The 19195-nt window shown below is 41.4% G+C and overlaps 1 protein-coding gene across 1 annotated transcript in view; it reads left to right on the top strand.

The window, feature by feature from the left end:
* The window catches only part of LOC108791852 (uncharacterized protein C3orf67-like), a 103841-nt gene extending 91217 nt beyond the window's left edge, over positions 1-12624 (top strand). The window contains exons 7-8 of the mRNA XM_018562446.1: positions 1800-1900; positions 12489-12624. Coding sequence (XP_018417948.1) covers positions 1800-1900; positions 12489-12601 — 214 coding nt within the window. The 3' untranslated portion in view covers positions 12602-12624. The remainder of the gene's footprint in view (positions 1-1799; positions 1901-12488) is intronic.
* Positions 12625-19195: the final 6571 nt, after the last annotated feature.

Here is a 19195-nt window from a genome sequence, read left to right as displayed (position 1 = left end):
GTCAGCGTAGTAAGGTAACCGTTCCTCTCTCTCGATATCGTGCCCCCAGCAGCTAATACAGCCCTGCAGGCTGTACAGCCTGCAGGGCTGTATTAGCTGCTGCAGGGCTGTATTAGCCTGCAGGGCTGTATTAGCTGCTGCAGGGCTGTATTAGCCTGCAGGGCTGTATTAGCTGCTGGGGGCACGATATTGAGAGAGAGGAATGGTTACCTTACTACGCTGACCGTCAACGTCTTGTATCTACTCCCAATCTTTTGCGAGGAGTGGTACCCCCGCCATCTCCCGATTGGGTCTGCCTCTACTGGGGTCTGGGGCCTCTTTTCATTTTCTCTCTCCTCTTTCTCCCCTCCTTGCCATTTGCTTTTATTCTTTCACGGTCTGAGCCAGGGGGAACGACTGGGACGCACACAGACTCCAAGGACAACTTCCCTCTTCATCTCCTGAAGAAGCGCTATCTAGTGCGAAACGTTGAGAAAATCAAGCTCCTCCATCATCTTTCATTATATTAATCATGTTATGTATTTATGAACTTTTCAATCATGTTTTTTCAATCATGTTCAATTGCACAAGAATTCTGATTGTCATCTATATATGAATGAATTTAATCAATGTGGAGTGAGTTTACAGGGGAATCATGTTGTCAATTTTATCAATTCTATTTGCTTTTTAATCAATTAAAATATACTTTTTCAAGAAATTCTTGGTGTGCAAGTTGTCAGTCGGCTGCCTAAAAAACCCCAACTTTTCTGACTTTTCGATATACGACTCTCAGGGGTGTTGGCATCCTAAGCCTTGATCCAGGTCACTGTCTTTTCAAATCTATGTGTTTAAACTGTTTGCTTGACAAATATGTTTTTAATATAGGATGTAACCGTAACATCTAGTTTAAAGAGTGTGCTGGGCTTTCTAGTTTATAAAGCTCAGCACTGTGTTTTGCACTGCCTAAACACATCTTGAGTGCCTATGTAGAGCTTGTCACGTGACAGTTTTTCTAAAACAATATCGACTAATGATTTCAGGACAGTGGTGGAGCGCCAGAACCCGCGGCAACCCTGGTAGTTCTTGTGAAAATGCCAAGTATCGGCACTGGTATCTGAACTGGTATCTGAACATCCCTAGGATGTACCTATTACTCACCAAGGAGAACTTACTAAGACTGGAGCAGACAACATCTTTAGCAGCTGTGCATGGCAACCATTAAGCTTAACAAGCTGTAAACAGAAGCAGATTCTGTCTGCTCCGGTTTCTGTAAATGGGTTTTGTGAGTGTAATCTGATCTTTTGCTATTCAGATCTATTAACAGCATAGCCTTACACCTTAAAAACATTCAATTATCTGTCTTATGGAAGAGAAGAAAAAAAAACATTACTGTTTCATTATTGGCAGTCTGTTTCTAATTCTGTAGTCTGGTAATAATCTTGATATTTGGTCTGCAGTATCTAATTGCTAGTTACATAACCAACTCTGCTGGAGTTACTTGCAGACCCCTCTAGCTGGCAATCATGAACATTCTATCAGCGATGTATATATGATGACTAGCAAGGATGAGGTGGCATCAACAGTGATGTCCGGTTTGTCCTTGACATACCATTTGTCAGTAAATAAAACATGAACATTTCATTACTTCACAGAAAATCTTATATATCCTATGGCACTGCTCATCAAAGGTTACACTGAAGATACATTGAACGATAGATGGGCTGTAGTTGAACAGACCCTGAGGAAGAAGTATAATGAATGGTTTCATGAGTAAGAAGTGAAAATGATGAAAGGTAACGTGTCTTTTTTGTTTCTCCCAGGGACTGGTTAAATGCATTTAGTCCTCCCATCATTCCAACAAGTCAAAACTTGGATCCTTTACTCAAGCTTAAACAATCCAGCCAGAGCTGCTGTAATGAAGGTAAGAGGGTCACTGTGGGATGGTACAGCATCAAAGAAAAGTCAATCCATCATGAGTCAATCAAAGACAGTTTGCTGAATAAAGGAACCCAAGAGGTTCATAAAAACTTTTCTAAAAAGCTGAACTATAACATTTGTTAATAGCTCCATCCATCCATCTCATTCTGCAGATTGTTTTAGGATCGACAGGCTTTGGCCTTGTCATTGGGCAAATGCAGCTTGCACTTGGGTGGATTCTGCTTGCATTTATGACCTGTATGAGACATTTGAGGTCATTCACTGTTCATTTGACCTGCAGCTGATCTGCTGTATAAACCTACTGCTTTTGCAACTATATTGACTTGCATAGGAAGAGAAGCAGTTCTAAAGGGAACAAAAGTATGTCCCCACAGACCATTATCCCTATCCCGACCGATGACGGAATTATACAGCCACCATCGTTCAGTTCGTTAACAACCGGTGACGGGACAATTCTGACAATCGGTACAATCAGCGCTGGTCTGTGAAGGGACCAGCAGCTCACTGAGTTACTGCTGTTGATGGGTTCGTCGGGGTCCTGGCTGTATTGTAAACTCCTGGCCAGCTGTGTGTTACAAAGTGATACAAAGTATCTCTGAAGGGAATACTGTATTCTCCTCAGATATAGTAAGTATCAAAGCCCATGAAAATAAAAAATACCATCTAGTGCCCCCTAGTTTAAAAAAAAATAAAATCAATTTTAAAAATGAAAAAGTTTTTAAAATTTTTAAATATGTAAAAAAAGTTTAAACAAAATAAGTTTAATAAAAAATATGATAAGATAACATAGCACCGAGGAGGCTATTAAAGATAGGAGAAACACATACCACATTCTAAAATTGTTCTTCGGGACGCAGAAGCGATCTGGCGACAGGTAAGTCGCCAGGATCGCTTCTGTTGTAAAGCCGACAGTCGGCTCTACAAGTTTAAACAGAGTCCCGGCGGCAAAAGTCACCGGGAGTCTGTTTAAACAGCCCCGATGCTGGCGACGTACACTGTACGTCGTCAGTCACGAAGGGGTTAAATTGTATTTTACTCCTTGTATTTTGTGACCTATAACTCCAAACTTAAACCCCAGACATATGATACACCCTATAAATCAGGACAAATAAAATAATTTATTATGAATTATTTTCTGTTAGCTACACTAATTGTGTAGACATTATGATTGCCAAAGCTGTTTAAAAAAAAAATAAGAATTTATATATACATATGTCACATCAAATTAAAGCCCATTTTGTCCTTTAAAAAACGGTTTATCATATGTGTAGGTGTAATGCATGAGGAAGATGAAAACTATGGTTAAACAAATACAGCAAAAATGGCAAAATTGCACCTGTCCCCAGGAGCGAAAACATTTTCTGAAGCTGTGTCACTAAGGGATTAAAGAAGAACTCAAGGCAATTTTTGTATTAACCCTTGAAGTGGGGCTTCCCCCGCACTGCAAGGGTTAAGTGCTCATTTGTGTCCTGGGTTAAAAAAGTTATACTCACTCGGTGTTCTGAGCCGCCTTCTTCTTCGACCGATCCTTCCAGAGTCTCTCCCCCTCCTCTGCAGCGGTCTAAGGTCCCGTAAATCATCAACATTTATACACTGTGTATAGATGTGAGGATGCTGAGGAAGATTCCAATGTGCTGTGGAGGAGGAGACAGGCTGGAGGAAGTGCTATGACAGCTGGCCGGCTCGAGGCTTCGGGTGACTGTATCTTTGTAATTTTTCTCATGAGACACAAATGAGCATTTAACCCTCGCAGTACAGGGGTACCCCACTGCAAGGGTTAATAAAACATTTTCCTAGAGTTATTCTTTAACCCTTTCGCTGCCAAGGACGTACGGCATACGGAGCTACAAAAGTGCTCCTGGCTGGCCAGCTCAGTATGCCGTACGGACCTGGCATTTACAGTTCCACTACAAGCTCATGATTACTATGTGTCCCCAGTTATGAATGAACAGGCTGTGATTTACATCACAGCCTGTTCATTCATGAATTTCTGAATGGGGAGTAGCACTCCCTATGGAGGCTTCTCCCCATTCATAAACTGCTTGATAGTAAATAGGTGTCCTAGACATGGAGATTACCATCCCATAGCCACAGCTGACAGCTAGTTAAAGGTTAAAGAACCAGTGCACTTTTAGTTCCAATATTTTCCTTATGATAGATTTACTTTAAAGTACACATACTCCATATTAAACTTCAAAATAAAAAGTACTACTTAAAGAGGAACTTTACCCACCAATGTCATATCTCGCAAAACAGTTACTTTCAAGGCATGCCAACTCACAAGGTTGTCAGTATGCTATTTCAGCTCTCAACTGAACTTTCAGTTCAAAAGTCCCAAATGGTGGGTGTCATAGCTTATTACATGTGCAGCACCTTGGCAACCTTGATCCAAATAGAAGCTAAGATGGCACCTTCCTTGGTAGTAAGGGTTGCAGTTCCACTTTAAGCCAGACCATGTGTTTCGATAGACTTTGTGTTAATAAGTCTATTATAGAGTACACGTTACCTTCATTGGAAAAAGAGAATCAGCCACTGCATCCGAGTTCCCTCCATGGAGAGGTGAAAAGTCAAGGTTGGTTGAGGCAGGACAGCAAAGTACAAGAGGTTTTAAAACTCATTCTGCAAAACACAAAAAAGTACTTTTGCTTCGTCTTACATCATTTCAAATGGCATTGAACTATAAATCATTCCATTATCCATTCATTTAGTAAGAGAACTAATATTTTATATGAATACAGTGTTCCAAGGACTACATTTGCATATCAGTTAGGTCTACATTAATTTCTGCTGGAAACAATGAATAAAGTCAAATGATAAAAGCTGAATTAATTCACTTTCCCTCATGTTTAATGTGTATTGATACATCCAATTGCTAAAAACAAGATGTGTTCCCGAGTTATTATGATTTATTGACCTTTAAATATCTTCAGCATCAATGCGGTCTTGCCGTTTCCTAATGCTAAAACAGTTTCCGTAGCGAATGCTGAAGATAAGAGAGGATGTTGATTCAACTGTGAATTGTGCACCAAACCTAACTCTCACATTTTTTAATTGAGATTTAATGAGGATGAAAAAACACCTACTACCAACTAAAACAAAACATGAATAAACAGCATTTTCAAAAAGTAATCCAAGGTCACAAAAAGTGATTGATACTTTTAAGGGCTTGTGTGTAATTTATGGATTGGAATAGCCAATGGAAATGTGAAAGCAGCTTAAAGAACTTTAACACTTCCTTAGAGGTCACTGAAGCCTACAGGCTCAGGCCAAATTTAGCAGTATTTTTTACATTTTTATTTATTTAACTTTTAAAATGTTATTTATTTTATTATCTTTTACTTTTTATACCTTTTTACTTTCAATAGTTCTTTATTGAAGTCAAGTGAAGCATACGTAACAAAATGCATATAACATAACCAACTTAAAGGTGTGGAAAACGTCAACTAGTCAGAATTAACATTCATACTTTTTACAACTTTTTATTTTAGCCTTGTTTTCCCAAAGCGAGGCTAAATGTAGAAAAACTACTACACTGCATGTCCGGGGTGTCGGGCAATAGGCATTGCACACCCCTGCTGCCCCTCTACTCCCCGCTGCCCCTCTACTCCCTGCTTCCCCAAGGCTGGGCCTCGGGTGGCCTTGTGGGAAATCCGGCCCTGAGTGTCAGTGTGTGTTGGTTAACTTGACTATAACTCTATGATTAATTTGCATACCTAAATATTTTTTTAAATTTAAAAAAAAAAAAATGTATTTGGTACACTAATAAAAACCATGCGCTATGTTTTATTATAGACTGGCAGGTGGACAAAAATATAAAGTGGACAAAATGTATAAAAACACACACACACACACTTACTTTTTTAATACTCTAAATATGTCAGACAATTACAGTTTAAAGAACTCTAGGAATTTTTAAAACTTACCCTTGTAGTAGGTCTACCCCACACTGGAAGAGTTAAGTGCTCATTTTGTCTAGAGGAGTCAAATAAAGCAGATACACTCACCTGATCCTCGTTCAACGCTCACATTTCTCCCCCTCCGCATCCCTCGGCATCCTCAAGTGTATTGCAAGTCAATGGACCTGCATTAAATGTCATGACATTAGCAGTTCTTAGACCACTGGAGCCCAGGGGAGAAGAGGCTCTGAGGATCGGTCTAGCAGCCTGGCAGGACCGAGTGTCAGGTGAGTATATCTGCTTTATTTGACTCCCCTAGACAAAACAAGCACTTAACCCTTGCAGTGTGGGGATAGCCTCACTTTTTTAAAATGTCTGAAATCTTCTTTAAAGCAGATCACACTACCATCTACAGACCTATAGGCTGTATTGGCCTCTGCAAGCTGAAAGTATGTTTTTCCCAAAGAAGCCTTCACCTTGCATGTGATCGTAGCTGACATAGTTATGATATGATCGGTTATCATTCCCATTGGTTCCAAATCATTAGTGTTGATCAAAACTGTAAACAACAGCAGTGTATGACAGCTAGCAGTCTTGCAAAATGTTGACTGATACCTGCTAAAAGGAGAACATTTATTAAATTGTATCTAAAGCCACAACTTTGTTATATAGAGTGGTGAAGGATTAGAACCTCTGTCAACATTTACTGCTGTCCAGGGCTCTGTCAGAGCGTTTCCCCTTACTCACTGTCCTGAGGACAACGTGTCACCAGACAGGAATTGAAGAACATTTCCAGCAGCAACACAGACAGAAGTTTAAGTTAAAGGACAATTAAACCCTTGTGTTTTTTGTATATATCTCCTGTTAAAAGGTTAAAACTTACCTGTGTCTGCGCTACGTGCTTTTTTTTTACTTTATGTCACTTTAAGTAGGAGAATTCTAGAACTTCTATAAGCTTTGTATTGCTGTCTGTTTCCCCTCACTGACTATCCAGTTAAAGGTTGTCCCCAGAACATAAAGTGAGGGGAAATCTATCTAATATAGCCCCGGATAGCAGTAAAACATGACAGGGTCCTAATCCTTCCCCACTCTATCTGAAAAGTCTGCCTTTACATACACTGTAACATATCATAACATAAAGTACTTAAGGCAATCATCCATAAGTATGCCTAGAAATGTTTAATGAAACTAATGAAATCCAGCATTTCCAATACCAGCACAGGACCTTACGCTGAGGTTCATAAACAAACATGCTAGCAGGTAGGAAGGGTTTAAAAGAAGTCAGAAGCAGATTGGAAGCTTCTCTAAAAGAAGTATTTCAGAAGTGTCTTTGATTTATCACAAATGCAAACTGATTGCACCTCGTAGCATGCTTCATTTTCCCATCTACACAAGTCCTAAAGATAACACCAAAAGAGGATATTTATATCTAAACAACATCCTCAACAAAACCCCACTGCAATTTGTAAATCTCTACTGAAACAAAAACTTTTTCTGGCAAGCAAACATACTGTTTTACTCTCCTACTCTGTGGGTGACTGAAAGAAGGTCTGCACCATACAAAAACAGGCCAAGTCCTGCATCCCATTGATCCCTAGAGAAGTTCATCTATCCTTTAGTCAATAGATGCTGCTCTTATTTAGTATGATTATGATCTGCGGCACCAATAAGAAAATGCCATATACTAGAGATGTGGGAGACGCTAGAACTTACATATCTTCCTCTCAAAGAGAGTAGCAGGTCTAATGCATAACAGGTTTGGCAGTGCTCAGTTGAATATTAACATGCCTATATCTAAATGTGACAAAGTCAGACATTTGGCTCCAGTATAATTGAATTCCTCTATTAGGAGTGCCATAGATAGACGTCTCTTTTGGACAGGGAGAAATCTGCCCACCCTTACTAGAATAACTGTGCTTCTGAGACCCACCACAGCCTAGTGTCCAACATGGGCAATATCAGCATAAAGGTTCTAAATTACCTGAGCTGTAATCTTCTAGTACACATGAGGAACAGATTGGTTATAATGTTGGTGGAAAGCCTATTCATGCAAATAATTGCAAGGACATGACTATTTACAGAGTAGTATGCTTGAGTATGTTCAAAAGTCAAATACCCATGAGTCTGATCTATGACTGAATGCAGCAACACCAGCTTTCCACGACATAGATCTGCTTCTGGGGGTAGATAATAATGGGTTAAAAAGAACTATTTGGGTTGTTTTAGTTGTGTTGAGTTTATAAGTGATTTAAGGCAAGCCTGACAACTCACTTTATGACTAAATGTTCTGTTTGCTATATGTTTGCTCCATTACACATATCCAGAGGCTGTCAGTTGAGGTTGGATTGAAGGGCTATTGCCAATAAAATCTAAAGACCAGTGTTTTTCACAATCAACATCCTGACCTTAATCTGGAACCTTGAAATGATATCCTGCCAACAGCTGGTAGCAGTGCCAGCAAGGAAGTGTCACCTTGCCCCCTGGTACGCACAAGTGATATTTTTGCAGAGCGGTATCCATGACCTTTTCATCAGTTAACGCTTTTGTCAATTAAATGTAGCCTTGGAAATAATTGTTGTTCTCTGAAGTCCACTTGTGTTATAGTTCTTTGTTTTGAAATGTTATTTGGCATGGTTCATGTAATGCACACTGCTATACTCTATTGATAGATAGACTTAAAGTACCGCTGATCAAAATACATCAAGCACCTGTCAGCCTGAGAGCGCTTTTATCGCAGGAAAGCTTTGTTTTGTGACAGGAAAAAACAAGAGCCAAACAAAAATGTTAATAATAAGAATATACAATGTATCATGCAATATGGAAGTATTACTGGCTTATTCAATAAAACATTGTCAAGATAAATGAGAAAATGTAGTGAAACACATCAGTCAGGAATGATCTATTATCTGATTTGACTAGGTTAGTAAGTCCATTTGTGAAAATGTCTAAAATAATTCTAACCTTAACCCCTAACATCATCCTGCCTTGTAACCCTAAACCTAACCCTCCCTGAAATGCCAAACTTCATTCTAACACTCCCTTTAATGCCAGCCAAAAAAACGGTTATATTAATAGTGGACCCTTCGCATTACCAGGCAGTTGTAGGCCCTAACAGCATATTCACAGAGTCTAAGGAGCTGTCCAGTTTTCGCCAGAGCACCATGCATGGAGTGATGTATTGTGCTATGGAAGTAATGTGCATATATATCCCCTGCACTCCTTACAGCATCTGGGGCCGATAATAGACGTGGTGCTCGCAGCGATAATCGCTGATGGCGCTGTGCATGTCAAACTTGAGAAAGTAGAGGATCACCAGCACTCAAAACAAATTGTTAAATGTTTCTGTTCATTTATTGAAACGCAGCATCACATACATCCAATAGCCAACATTTCGGGGCCATACAGGGTCCCTTCATCAGGGTGACATATTTTTCTATGGAAGGGCTCCCAGGTTGCGGCATTCGGATACACTCAGACTGGCAACTGCTGGCATAAATGAGATAAAGCACAGAATCATTGAGGTCAAAGACAAGCAAGAAGTTAGTGCAGGCTGCAAACAGGGATTGTACAAACAGAGTGGGCAGCAGGCAACTGGAATCAGAAAACCTGAACAGGAAATCAGGAGTGAGGTTATGGGAATGGTAGTACTTCCTTATAAAGTACTTAAGGCAATCCTCCATAAGTATGCCTAGAGATTTCAAATTGGTTGAGGACTAATGAAATCCAATGAATGGCATGGGAGCGCACCTGTGGAACAATCAAAGGTAGTATAAACTTAAACTATTAGATATTGCACAATGTAGAACACCCGAGAGCGTTACTTGTGAATTCAAGGTGAGGCTGCAACAGGATTTGGGAGGCAAAAGGAGCCATGCCTCTAACCCTCCTTATAACCCTAAAGCTAGCAATAGACCTTACAACCATCGTAAGACTTTTGTCTTGCAATGGTTGTAAGGTAATTAAAAAAAGTACGATCAGGCCATTTTGGACAGGCAGATCGTACTTGCGATCATCGCAAGCCCGCCCCCTGAGGGGTGGGCTTCCGATGACTGCAATGCTGAACGGGCATTTGTCTTACGAGCATGCCACAAACCCGCCGACAATCGTACGATTCTCGGCGGGTTTTCGAACATGCTTGTAAGACAAAAGTCGTGCGACCTTACAGTAGCAGAGGTTGCACGCCTTCGTACGATAATCGCAAGGTGTATTGGGCACCTTTACACTAATCCTCTCTGTAACTCCAACCACAACACTAACCCTCCATGTATCCCTAACACTAACCCTCTCGGTAACCCTAACACTAACCCTTCCTATAACCCTAACACTAATCCTCTCTGTAACTCCAACCACAACACTAACCCTCCATGTATCCTTAACACTAACCCTCTCTGTAACTCTAACACTAATCCTCTCTGTAACTCCAAACACACCACTAATCCTCCATATAACCGTAACACTAACCCTCTCAGTAACCCTAAAACTAACCCTTCCCATAACACTAACTTTTAAGCAGTAAGCCTAACGCTCATATAAGCATAACCCCCTTCCTGTGCCAAAAGATACAATCACCAAGTTCCTACCATTGGAGATTACTAATCTGGTTTCCCACCCCCCTGCTATTCTTTATATGGGTAATAATATAATTGCCTAATGTGGTAAATGTGTTATTGGGGATTTTTTGAGAAATAGTATAAAATGTATTTAAGAGACTGTTTATTTTCCAATCTAGTTTTATTCATACAACCTGTTCACCTTATGTGCATCATGTTCCTGATCAAAGTTCTCTGCAAAAGAAGTAAGATGTCATCAGCTGTTAGTATGATGGCTGTAAACTCTTATCGGGTTTTTAATTATCCAAATGGCAATTACACGCAGTGTAACTTTCCTGGGTCTAGCCACAGACCATGGCCTAATCCAGCTATCTAGGCTGGCCAAGGCTGCATTCTGATTGTGAACATTTCAACTCATTCCTCAAGGAAGTGGAAAATTTCAGCAGGTACTACAATTTTCATAGCATGTTAGAGCTTCAGTAGTCAGATTATTTCGGTTTGCTGCCATAAATAATCTCAGGGAGTCAGTGCTGTCAGAGTAAGGACCAGCATGGGACCCTTTTGGTGCCAATAAATAACTTAATGAATAAATTAATTAATTTAAACTGCAAGGAAGATTTGGCATAAGAGTTAAGGTTAAATTTCAGGGGTTAGGAGTCAAACTTATATTTAATTTTTTGATACACTGGGGAAGGATGAGAACTTCTTTCAGGTTTTTTTTGGTGCCTGGTTCTCCATTGGAGGGACTTTTTCCCAACGTTCTTTCTCCTGTAACCACTGCCACCATGGATAACATAGGAAGAATCCCTCTAATAGTACATAGAGAGCAGTAACACCTGACAGAAAATGTAACTCTACCACATACCTTTGCCTGATAACTTTTCTGTATCCAACACTTTTGGGAATGGGAATGAACACTATTTAGAATAAGCAGAGATGTTGTGCAGTGCTTTGTGGAAATGACATTGATTGTGACAGCATGGAGCCTGCTTGCTCTCGATAGATCTATATATATATACACAGTATATATTGTGGCAGTGTAAGCCAATGCCACGGTGTAGGATGGCGACTTTGGCACCCAGGACTCTCACTTCACCATGAACAGAGTCATATTCAGTCTCTTTCTTGACTGTATTACCAGTCCCAGCAAACATAACATTGAAGACAGTCTTACCCACCACTGGAGTATACGTAGCCATCTTCCTTTGAGAGCGCTGATGTAGAGACTCCTTAATTTGCTTTTCACCTGCCATTCCACCCATATGAACATCAGGTGAAACAACAGCAGGCAGTTTATGCTCCTTAGCACCCCCTGCCGGCACAACAGGAAACTTTCCACTGTTGCCTGGGGTGATTGCAAACACATTTTCTTCAGAGCCTGATCTTGCAGGCTCCCTCTTATGCCCATCAGGATCTCCCGGGGTACCCCACAGCTCAGGGCATGTCACACACCCATGACCCCATCGGCCACATGCTGCACACGGTACTGCACGATCACATGCGTTTCCCTCCTGGGAATCCTTGGCAGATTGAAACACACCCACAGGTTGAACAAAACGCTGCGCTGCATCTCCACTGCTGCTTTTCACTCCTGGTGGCAACCTTCTCCTGGTTGCTATGGGAGATGGCACTCTCCTGTTGACCACTCTCTGGTTCTCCTGGCTGTACCGGATCTTCTCTCCAGGCATCGTTGCTCGGCTCCATTCCTCTGCAGGCGACCTCCATGGCATGCGGTCAGCAATCCTGCGTTCAACACCGTTGCCATCGACAACTGCGCCCCTGCTGAGCCTCTGTTCAGCCCCTCGCTCTCTCCAGGCATTCAGAGCGGGCTTCTCTATAATAGCTGGGGTCAATGCAACCAGATGCTGCTTGCGCCAATCCATGGCAGACGCACAACCTCGCACTCTCCATTCCTACACCGTGGCATTGGCTTACACTGCCACAATATATATATAGATATATAGATAGATCTATATATATATTTGTAACAATGACCCAGAAAGGGGAGTTGTAAAGATGGAATAAAACAATATAGACCAGCATGTACAGACTGAAAATTGCCATATTAAAACAGTAACAATGCTATACCATACACTGTATCTGATATAAGTCTCTTATCTCTTAGGTGATGATGGAATTTGTGCTGATGCAGAAGAGGACATCCTGACCTTATTGTACGATCCCTGTCTTAACTGTTATTTTGATCCAGAAAGTGGAAAATATTATGAATTAGCTTAAAATGTAATGATTGCAACAGCAACAAAAAGGCTACTGTTTGTTTAAGGTTCACTCCACTTCAAAAATATAAAAATGAAAAAAATAATATAGCATATATAATTGTCACACCAGCCATTTTGTAATTTAATGTTATTAAAAATTATCTTTCCATTTAAAACTGTAGCTGCTGTAATGTTATAAATCTGTCCAAAAGATTAAATGCAATATGGTAACCTGAAGGCGTTCTGTACACAGTTGGTGAACTCTAGAAATGTTACTTCCTGCTTCTGTGATTGGCTAACTGATTTTCCCAGAAGTCTGCACAAAGATAAAAGTATAATTGTTGCCATCCCTTGCAATAGGAATGTCATTTTTGGTAGATACTCCCTAAGGGTTAATTACAAGTAAAGGGATGCCCACACTGCACCTTTCCTCATTACAACACAGGAAGTTATAACGAACCCAGACACTTCCATTCAGTGATCCCTTTGGAAAGGACGTGCTGCAACAAACAGCCTTTTCTTCAGAACAGAAACAGGAAACTACAGCAAAGTTTGTTAAAACCCTTGTAATGTACATTGATCATCCAGAATTGATTTTTTTTCTCAACAAAAGTGGGATTACTCTTTAAAAAGATCCTGAAATCCTATTTGAAGGCATTGGTGGATAAGATGTTTATCCACCCCCATCTCATCATTTAAAGAAAAGATTAACTTTGGAAGCTCTGCCCTAAAGGCAGAAATGGTGCAGAAGACCACTCACTAGTATAGCCTGTGGTCTCCTTGCAGCTGATTGTTTCCCTATTTCTGACTTACTAAGCTTCTGTATGGCTGTGGCCATCTTAGTAGTGGCAGGGCTTTCTCTTCTCTCCGGCAAGGAGAACAGTGAGCAGCACAATAATGACATCACCTAATCTCACTCCCGAGACCAACACTCAGAGGAAGCAGTTGACCTTTTGTAAGTGAATCTTTTACCTTGCCCTGAATACAAAACAGAGGTTCACTTTAATACTATGACTACCTGACATCAGGGTATACCGTCACCATTTATGTAAAACACAAGCTGATTAAAGGAGAACTATGAGGCGAGTGATTTTCACTCAACCTCATAGTTTGAGCTGACGTGTAACAATGAAACTGTCACACGCCGGCTCAATAGATCGGGAAGTGAGCGAACACATACCGTCGCTCGCTCACTTCTCGATCATATCCCTGCAGAAAGCCGTGACTGTCACTCACGGCTCCTTGCAGGTATTCCCCCTCCCCGCTCCGATCCTCCAGCGCTGACTGGCGGAACGGACAGAGGAGGGGGTGGGTATAGCTGGCTCTGCCTCTAGATAGGCAGAACCAGCTGTCACTCACGCAGCTGGGTGGATCTCGACAGTAATGTTAGGATCCGTCCCGACTGCAGCAGTCTCAGTATACTGTGAGCTGGAGCTCGCGATATACTGAGCTTTGGGTGAAGGGAGGACGCTAGTATATGTCCTCATGTGACCCTTAGGAGAACTATGGGGAAAAACACTTACCTCATAGTTCTCCTTTAATGCAGAAGAATCTTGTATCATTTACAAAAGTAAAAATGTAAAAAGTACAAAATGTCAAGTTGCTAAAATTATCAGACTTTGCCCTCCTAGCGCAGCTTTAAATCCATTCAGAAACGTATTGTTTTCCTTTGTACTGGACTAATGAAAGTAATCTGTGTTGAATGAGATTCCCTTTATATGATGTTATAAGCCTCGACGACTGGCTCGTAGATAACAACACTTACTTCTATCTGTCATATTTTGAAGCAGAGAAATATTGTATGGATATACTTTAACATCATTTGCACATATATTGCATTGAGATGTTTTAATATTCACAAAAATAAGAAATGTCATTTCATTTTTTTTCCCCTTTCAAATTAAAATTAATCTGAACATCCATTAACTTTCTAGACGATACATTACTCCTGTTCTTCCTTGGCCGGCAGCTGGACTGATAATTTTAGGGATTCAGTTGTATATATGTTGATAAAGTTAATAATTATCCACATTGTTTGGTATAACTGATATCTTTCCCAATATTTCAATTGTAAGCTTTCTGATGAAGGGAACTGCATTGTCCACAACAACCAATCAGATTTGACCTTCCTTATGGAAACATGAAAGTCAGAATCTTATTGGTGCTATGGGTACCAATAACAGTTCCTCACTCGGGCACTTGGATAAGCAAGGAACGCTGTCATTTTGCGTTTTTTTTAAAGGTAGACTATGTTGATTTTGGGTCAGTTTTTAATTTTGTAAAACTGATGTTTCTAAACTGCCTTTAACTTTATATTTGTATGCAATGTTTGTTTGATACATAAACGTTTAATATATGACAGCTGTCTTTGTCTGATTAAAACTTTGGACTCTAATAAGCCATCTGATAAGGGATAAGTGACTACTCTAATGACGCATTGAGCTCTATAAGCAATGGACTTCTTCAAGCTAACAATGTACCGCTTTTGGATGCTAAAATCATGAATAATCATACCGCCAGGGAGGTTAAAGAAGCAATCCGTTTGTTTGGGCAAGGCAAAGGAGGACTAGGCCTCCACCTGCGGGCTCAAAAGGAAAATGCAAAGTATTAAAATGCAATATTTCATACTTATCTGACTAAAAAAAGAAAAACAAGTTTTTGTTTCCATCAAACCATAATGAATTAAAAGAAAATATAATAACAATACACATTCCAAGAGAATCTATCACAAAGCATAATACCTGTAAATGAAGCCGTAGACTAAAGGTCTGTGTTGACAGCCTTTTGTTCACTTCAGACAGGTTTTTCTTTCCCATACAAGTCTATAGGGTTGCAAAACCTACTAGAAGCAGGTCAAATAAAAGGTAAGAAGCAGGTTAACTACAGCTCAAAGGCACCAGTCAATGAATTCTGAATGATTTTCAGAAGCGTCTCAAACTGAATGTCACAAGCCCAATCCCATTGATACAGGCCCCAATGTTACCAGTCTTCAGCTCCTAAGCCGCCCACAACTAATGGAGCTATGAGGCCGAATCCACTCAGCTTCCCTATGAGTAATGTCAGTGTGCCAGAACTAGTATGCAACCCACTTGTCTGATAAAATCAGATATCTGGAAAACGCACTTTAGCTTGTGAATGCGTGCGTACCGCAACATTTATGTGCAATAACGCACGTACATGAGCGTGCGGAAGCGCGCTTGTTGGAGCACAGGTGAACGATCATTAGGGTGCACACTATCATATATAAACAGACATGAAGTCATGACCAAGTTGCTGAGTGCCCTGTACTTTGTTCCTGTAACCTGACTTCCTGTGTGTGAAGCCGGCTTGTGACCAATTGACTCCGCCTCCTCCCCCTGATTGAGTACCTCTGATATCCTGTGTATGACCCTGGCTTACGTTTCCTGACCCTGCTCCTGATCTGTGATTCACTCCATCAGCATCCTGAGCAACAACATCCAGCCAGTGCTCCATTGGCCTCATACCTGTTGCCTGCTCTGGTTTCAAGATGTCCCGGTGTCATCCCAGTCCTACTGATGACACCAACTGGTCCAACGCACTCAAGTGCCTCCTCAAGAACCACCCAGCCACCAGTATCGGCACCTCTGCTCCCCTCTGACAATACATCCCCTGTTACTTCTTCTAGAGGTGTGAGCAAGAGGTGCATGGGCAGCCCCCTTCTCAGCTGAGCCTCCAGTCAGGTACGTGGCTACACACACAGGCTCCAGTGCTGTTATCCTAACTCTTGTTTCACCACCTAGTGTATGACTAACCTTGAACAAGAATGGAGGCAGTGAAGTCCGGAATCAAGACCTATCCAGGCAGTCATCAAAATCATCAATTGGGACCACAATATTAGGAACAAACTGTTTAATCAGAAAACTGTATTGAGAACCCAAGGACATAACAAGGGGTTAGAAGAGGTGGGGTTCAATCTTAGAATTCGCAAGGGATACTTCACTGTAAGAGTAGTGAAAGTTTAGATTTCCCTCCCACAGGCGGTGGTATCTGCGGATAACATTGATAAATCCAAGAAACTTCTGGTTGAGTTTCTTCTCTCGCAGAATCTACAGGGATATGGGAAATTGTCGAGTAAGATAAATACACGCACACACATACATAGGTTGAACTGAATGGACTGTGGTCTTTATTCAACCTTCAATACTATGTTACTATGTTCTTAATTGTTTGGGGTCAGCATGAATTCAGTAGTGAAGCAAAGATAAGGACTACAGCCCCGGCACCTGGCGCCTTTAAAAACAAGTCATCAACTCCCCCATTTCTGTCTTTGCGGCTTCGCTTGAACAATAAGTTGGTTACAAAAATTCCCAAATGTTTTTCAGCTGCTGCAGTCACAAGTGCTGCTTTTTCGACACAACACTTGCAATCATTTGTATAGTCTATGACACAGGATACCAAAAACCTATTTGGGATAACTGCAGGCAATGATCTTGTTTATCATCACCCTGCCTTCTGCAGCTGTTAAAACTAACCATATTGTAGCACAACACAAATTTCAATTAGCACAGGGGACAGGGACCGTGAAATCCTTCAAAATTCAATCTTGACGCAGTCATCATTATCCAGGCATGAAGTAGAAAGAGTTTATGTATCTCCGGTTACCGAATGAGACCCTCCTTTTTTTGTACTTTACTCCTCACACTTGTGACTTGAGGAGGTGACAGGTCTAAATTTAAACATACTTCACTTGCAGAACTGTTTGTACATGATCTGTATTTCAGCAGAAGAGCTTCTAAACTCTCCGACTACAATGTCATCACCATAGCAATAACATACTCAAGGGCTTGTATAATGATTATTGCTAAATGATAATGTGCACAACTGCGCGCTGTAAAACCGTGATTCAGAACTGCAGCACTCCAACGCTAGTGTCACAGCCCTCAATAACCTTTGCTTTACTCCAATCACATTGAGGTTTTTAATTAAGCTCATCATGGCTCCCGTCCGTCATTGAGATAATAACCACTTATAATGTGTCCCTTGTGTGCCCTGGTGCATTAAGCAGGTCCTATCAAGCAAAACTTAAATATCTACCTTTTAATACAACAAACTGTGTCAAAGCTAAATTGAACCACACAAATACAGCCATATATACCTTTCATAGAAAATGGCAGCTGTAAGAGTGACCTTCTCTATATGTGATCCGATGGCAAAAACCCATCTCATTTAATGTTATACTCTAGTCACAACTACATATTAAAGCTTTTAAATGTATACAGGGAACACATCATCCCTTTTTGAGGTAAATCTGTGACCAAGCTATAGACATTTAAATATCTCCAAATTCTTAATCAGTATATGAGCTTTAAAAGACGCTATCAATTATCTCTATAGCTACAGGCACTGTGGAGCAATTCATCCTTAAAGTCTACAGCAGAAACACTGCAGTGGATCCTGTTCTATAAGCCAGCTCAGCTCCCCCTACCAGGAGTGACTTAGCAGCTTTCCAACCTTTTAATATCTAAAAAAGAGCAGGTGCACTGGGAGAGAGAGCAGGGGGAGCTGAGCTGCTGAAAGACTGAAAGAAAGACATTGCTTGTGCTGTGAGCATATCTGTAAGAGGTGTTGGGAATGATTTAACTCCTGAGTGCAGGCACAGTAGTTACATAAGAAGTGGCCAACCAGTGGCAGGAGAGAAGAGCCAGGAACCAAGTGACAAAGAAAAGGTCAGCACCGGCAGACAGAATGACAAGAGACAGTGAGGGATGACTCTCATTTGAAATCGGTGGAGAAGAGGAAAAATGGCTGGCAAGTCTGCCACTACAGTAACATTTTAAGTGCCTGCGGTATTTCAAAGGTAAAACCTGCTCCTTCTAACAGCCACTTCTGCCCCTCCCCCAACACCACTCCCCCAATCTCCCCACCTGACACAATGCACATAGACCTGGGTGGAATTCAATTGACTACAGCAGCCTTCCTTTTATTGTAAATAACAAAGAATAATAACACAGAACAATAACACAACTGTAGAAAACTTGAGTTTCCAGGTCCTTGATGGCACCATAATAACAAACCCCAAAACCCTGCCTCTGCAGCATCAGTCACCTATGTTAGGCCTCCAGCCGCAATACACCGCCTCGGGGACAATATCTGTTGACCCCAGGCACACACAAGTCAATAGTACTCACAACCATTTAATGGTACCCCCGTGCCTGCGCCGTCTCCGTCTTCTTCTCTTCAGCTCTGCTCCTGCTGGCTCTGACGTCAGAGCTGAAGAACAGATCACTGCGCCGCTCACTGCTGCAGAGCCCACCATAGACCTCGTGCAGCCCACAAGAGACCCTGCAGAGCCCACCAAAGACCCTGCAGAGCCCATCATAGACCCCACAGTGCCCACCCGAGACCCCGCACATACCAGAAAACCTGCACAGTCCAGCTGAGAGTAAACCTGCACAGTCCAGCTGAGAGTAAACCTGCAGAGCCCACCATAGACCACACAGAACACACCTGAGACCCCGCACAGCCCACCTGAGAGTGACCCTGCAGAACCCACCATAGACTCTATGGTGGGCTCTGCAGGATCTCAGGTGGGCTGGCCGGGGTCCCTTTTCCTGCACACCGAGGTCCTCTTGTCAGCACCGAGCCGCCCACT

Source organism: Nanorana parkeri, unplaced genomic scaffold (assembly GCF_000935625.1).
Source record: "Nanorana parkeri isolate BGI_ZX_2015 unplaced genomic scaffold, ASM93562v1 scaffold578, whole genome shotgun sequence".
Classification (NCBI taxonomy): Eukaryota; Metazoa; Chordata; class Amphibia; order Anura; family Dicroglossidae; genus Nanorana; species Nanorana parkeri.
The sequence above is the reverse complement of the archived record's forward strand: the minus strand, read 5'-3'. Positions and strand labels throughout refer to the sequence as shown.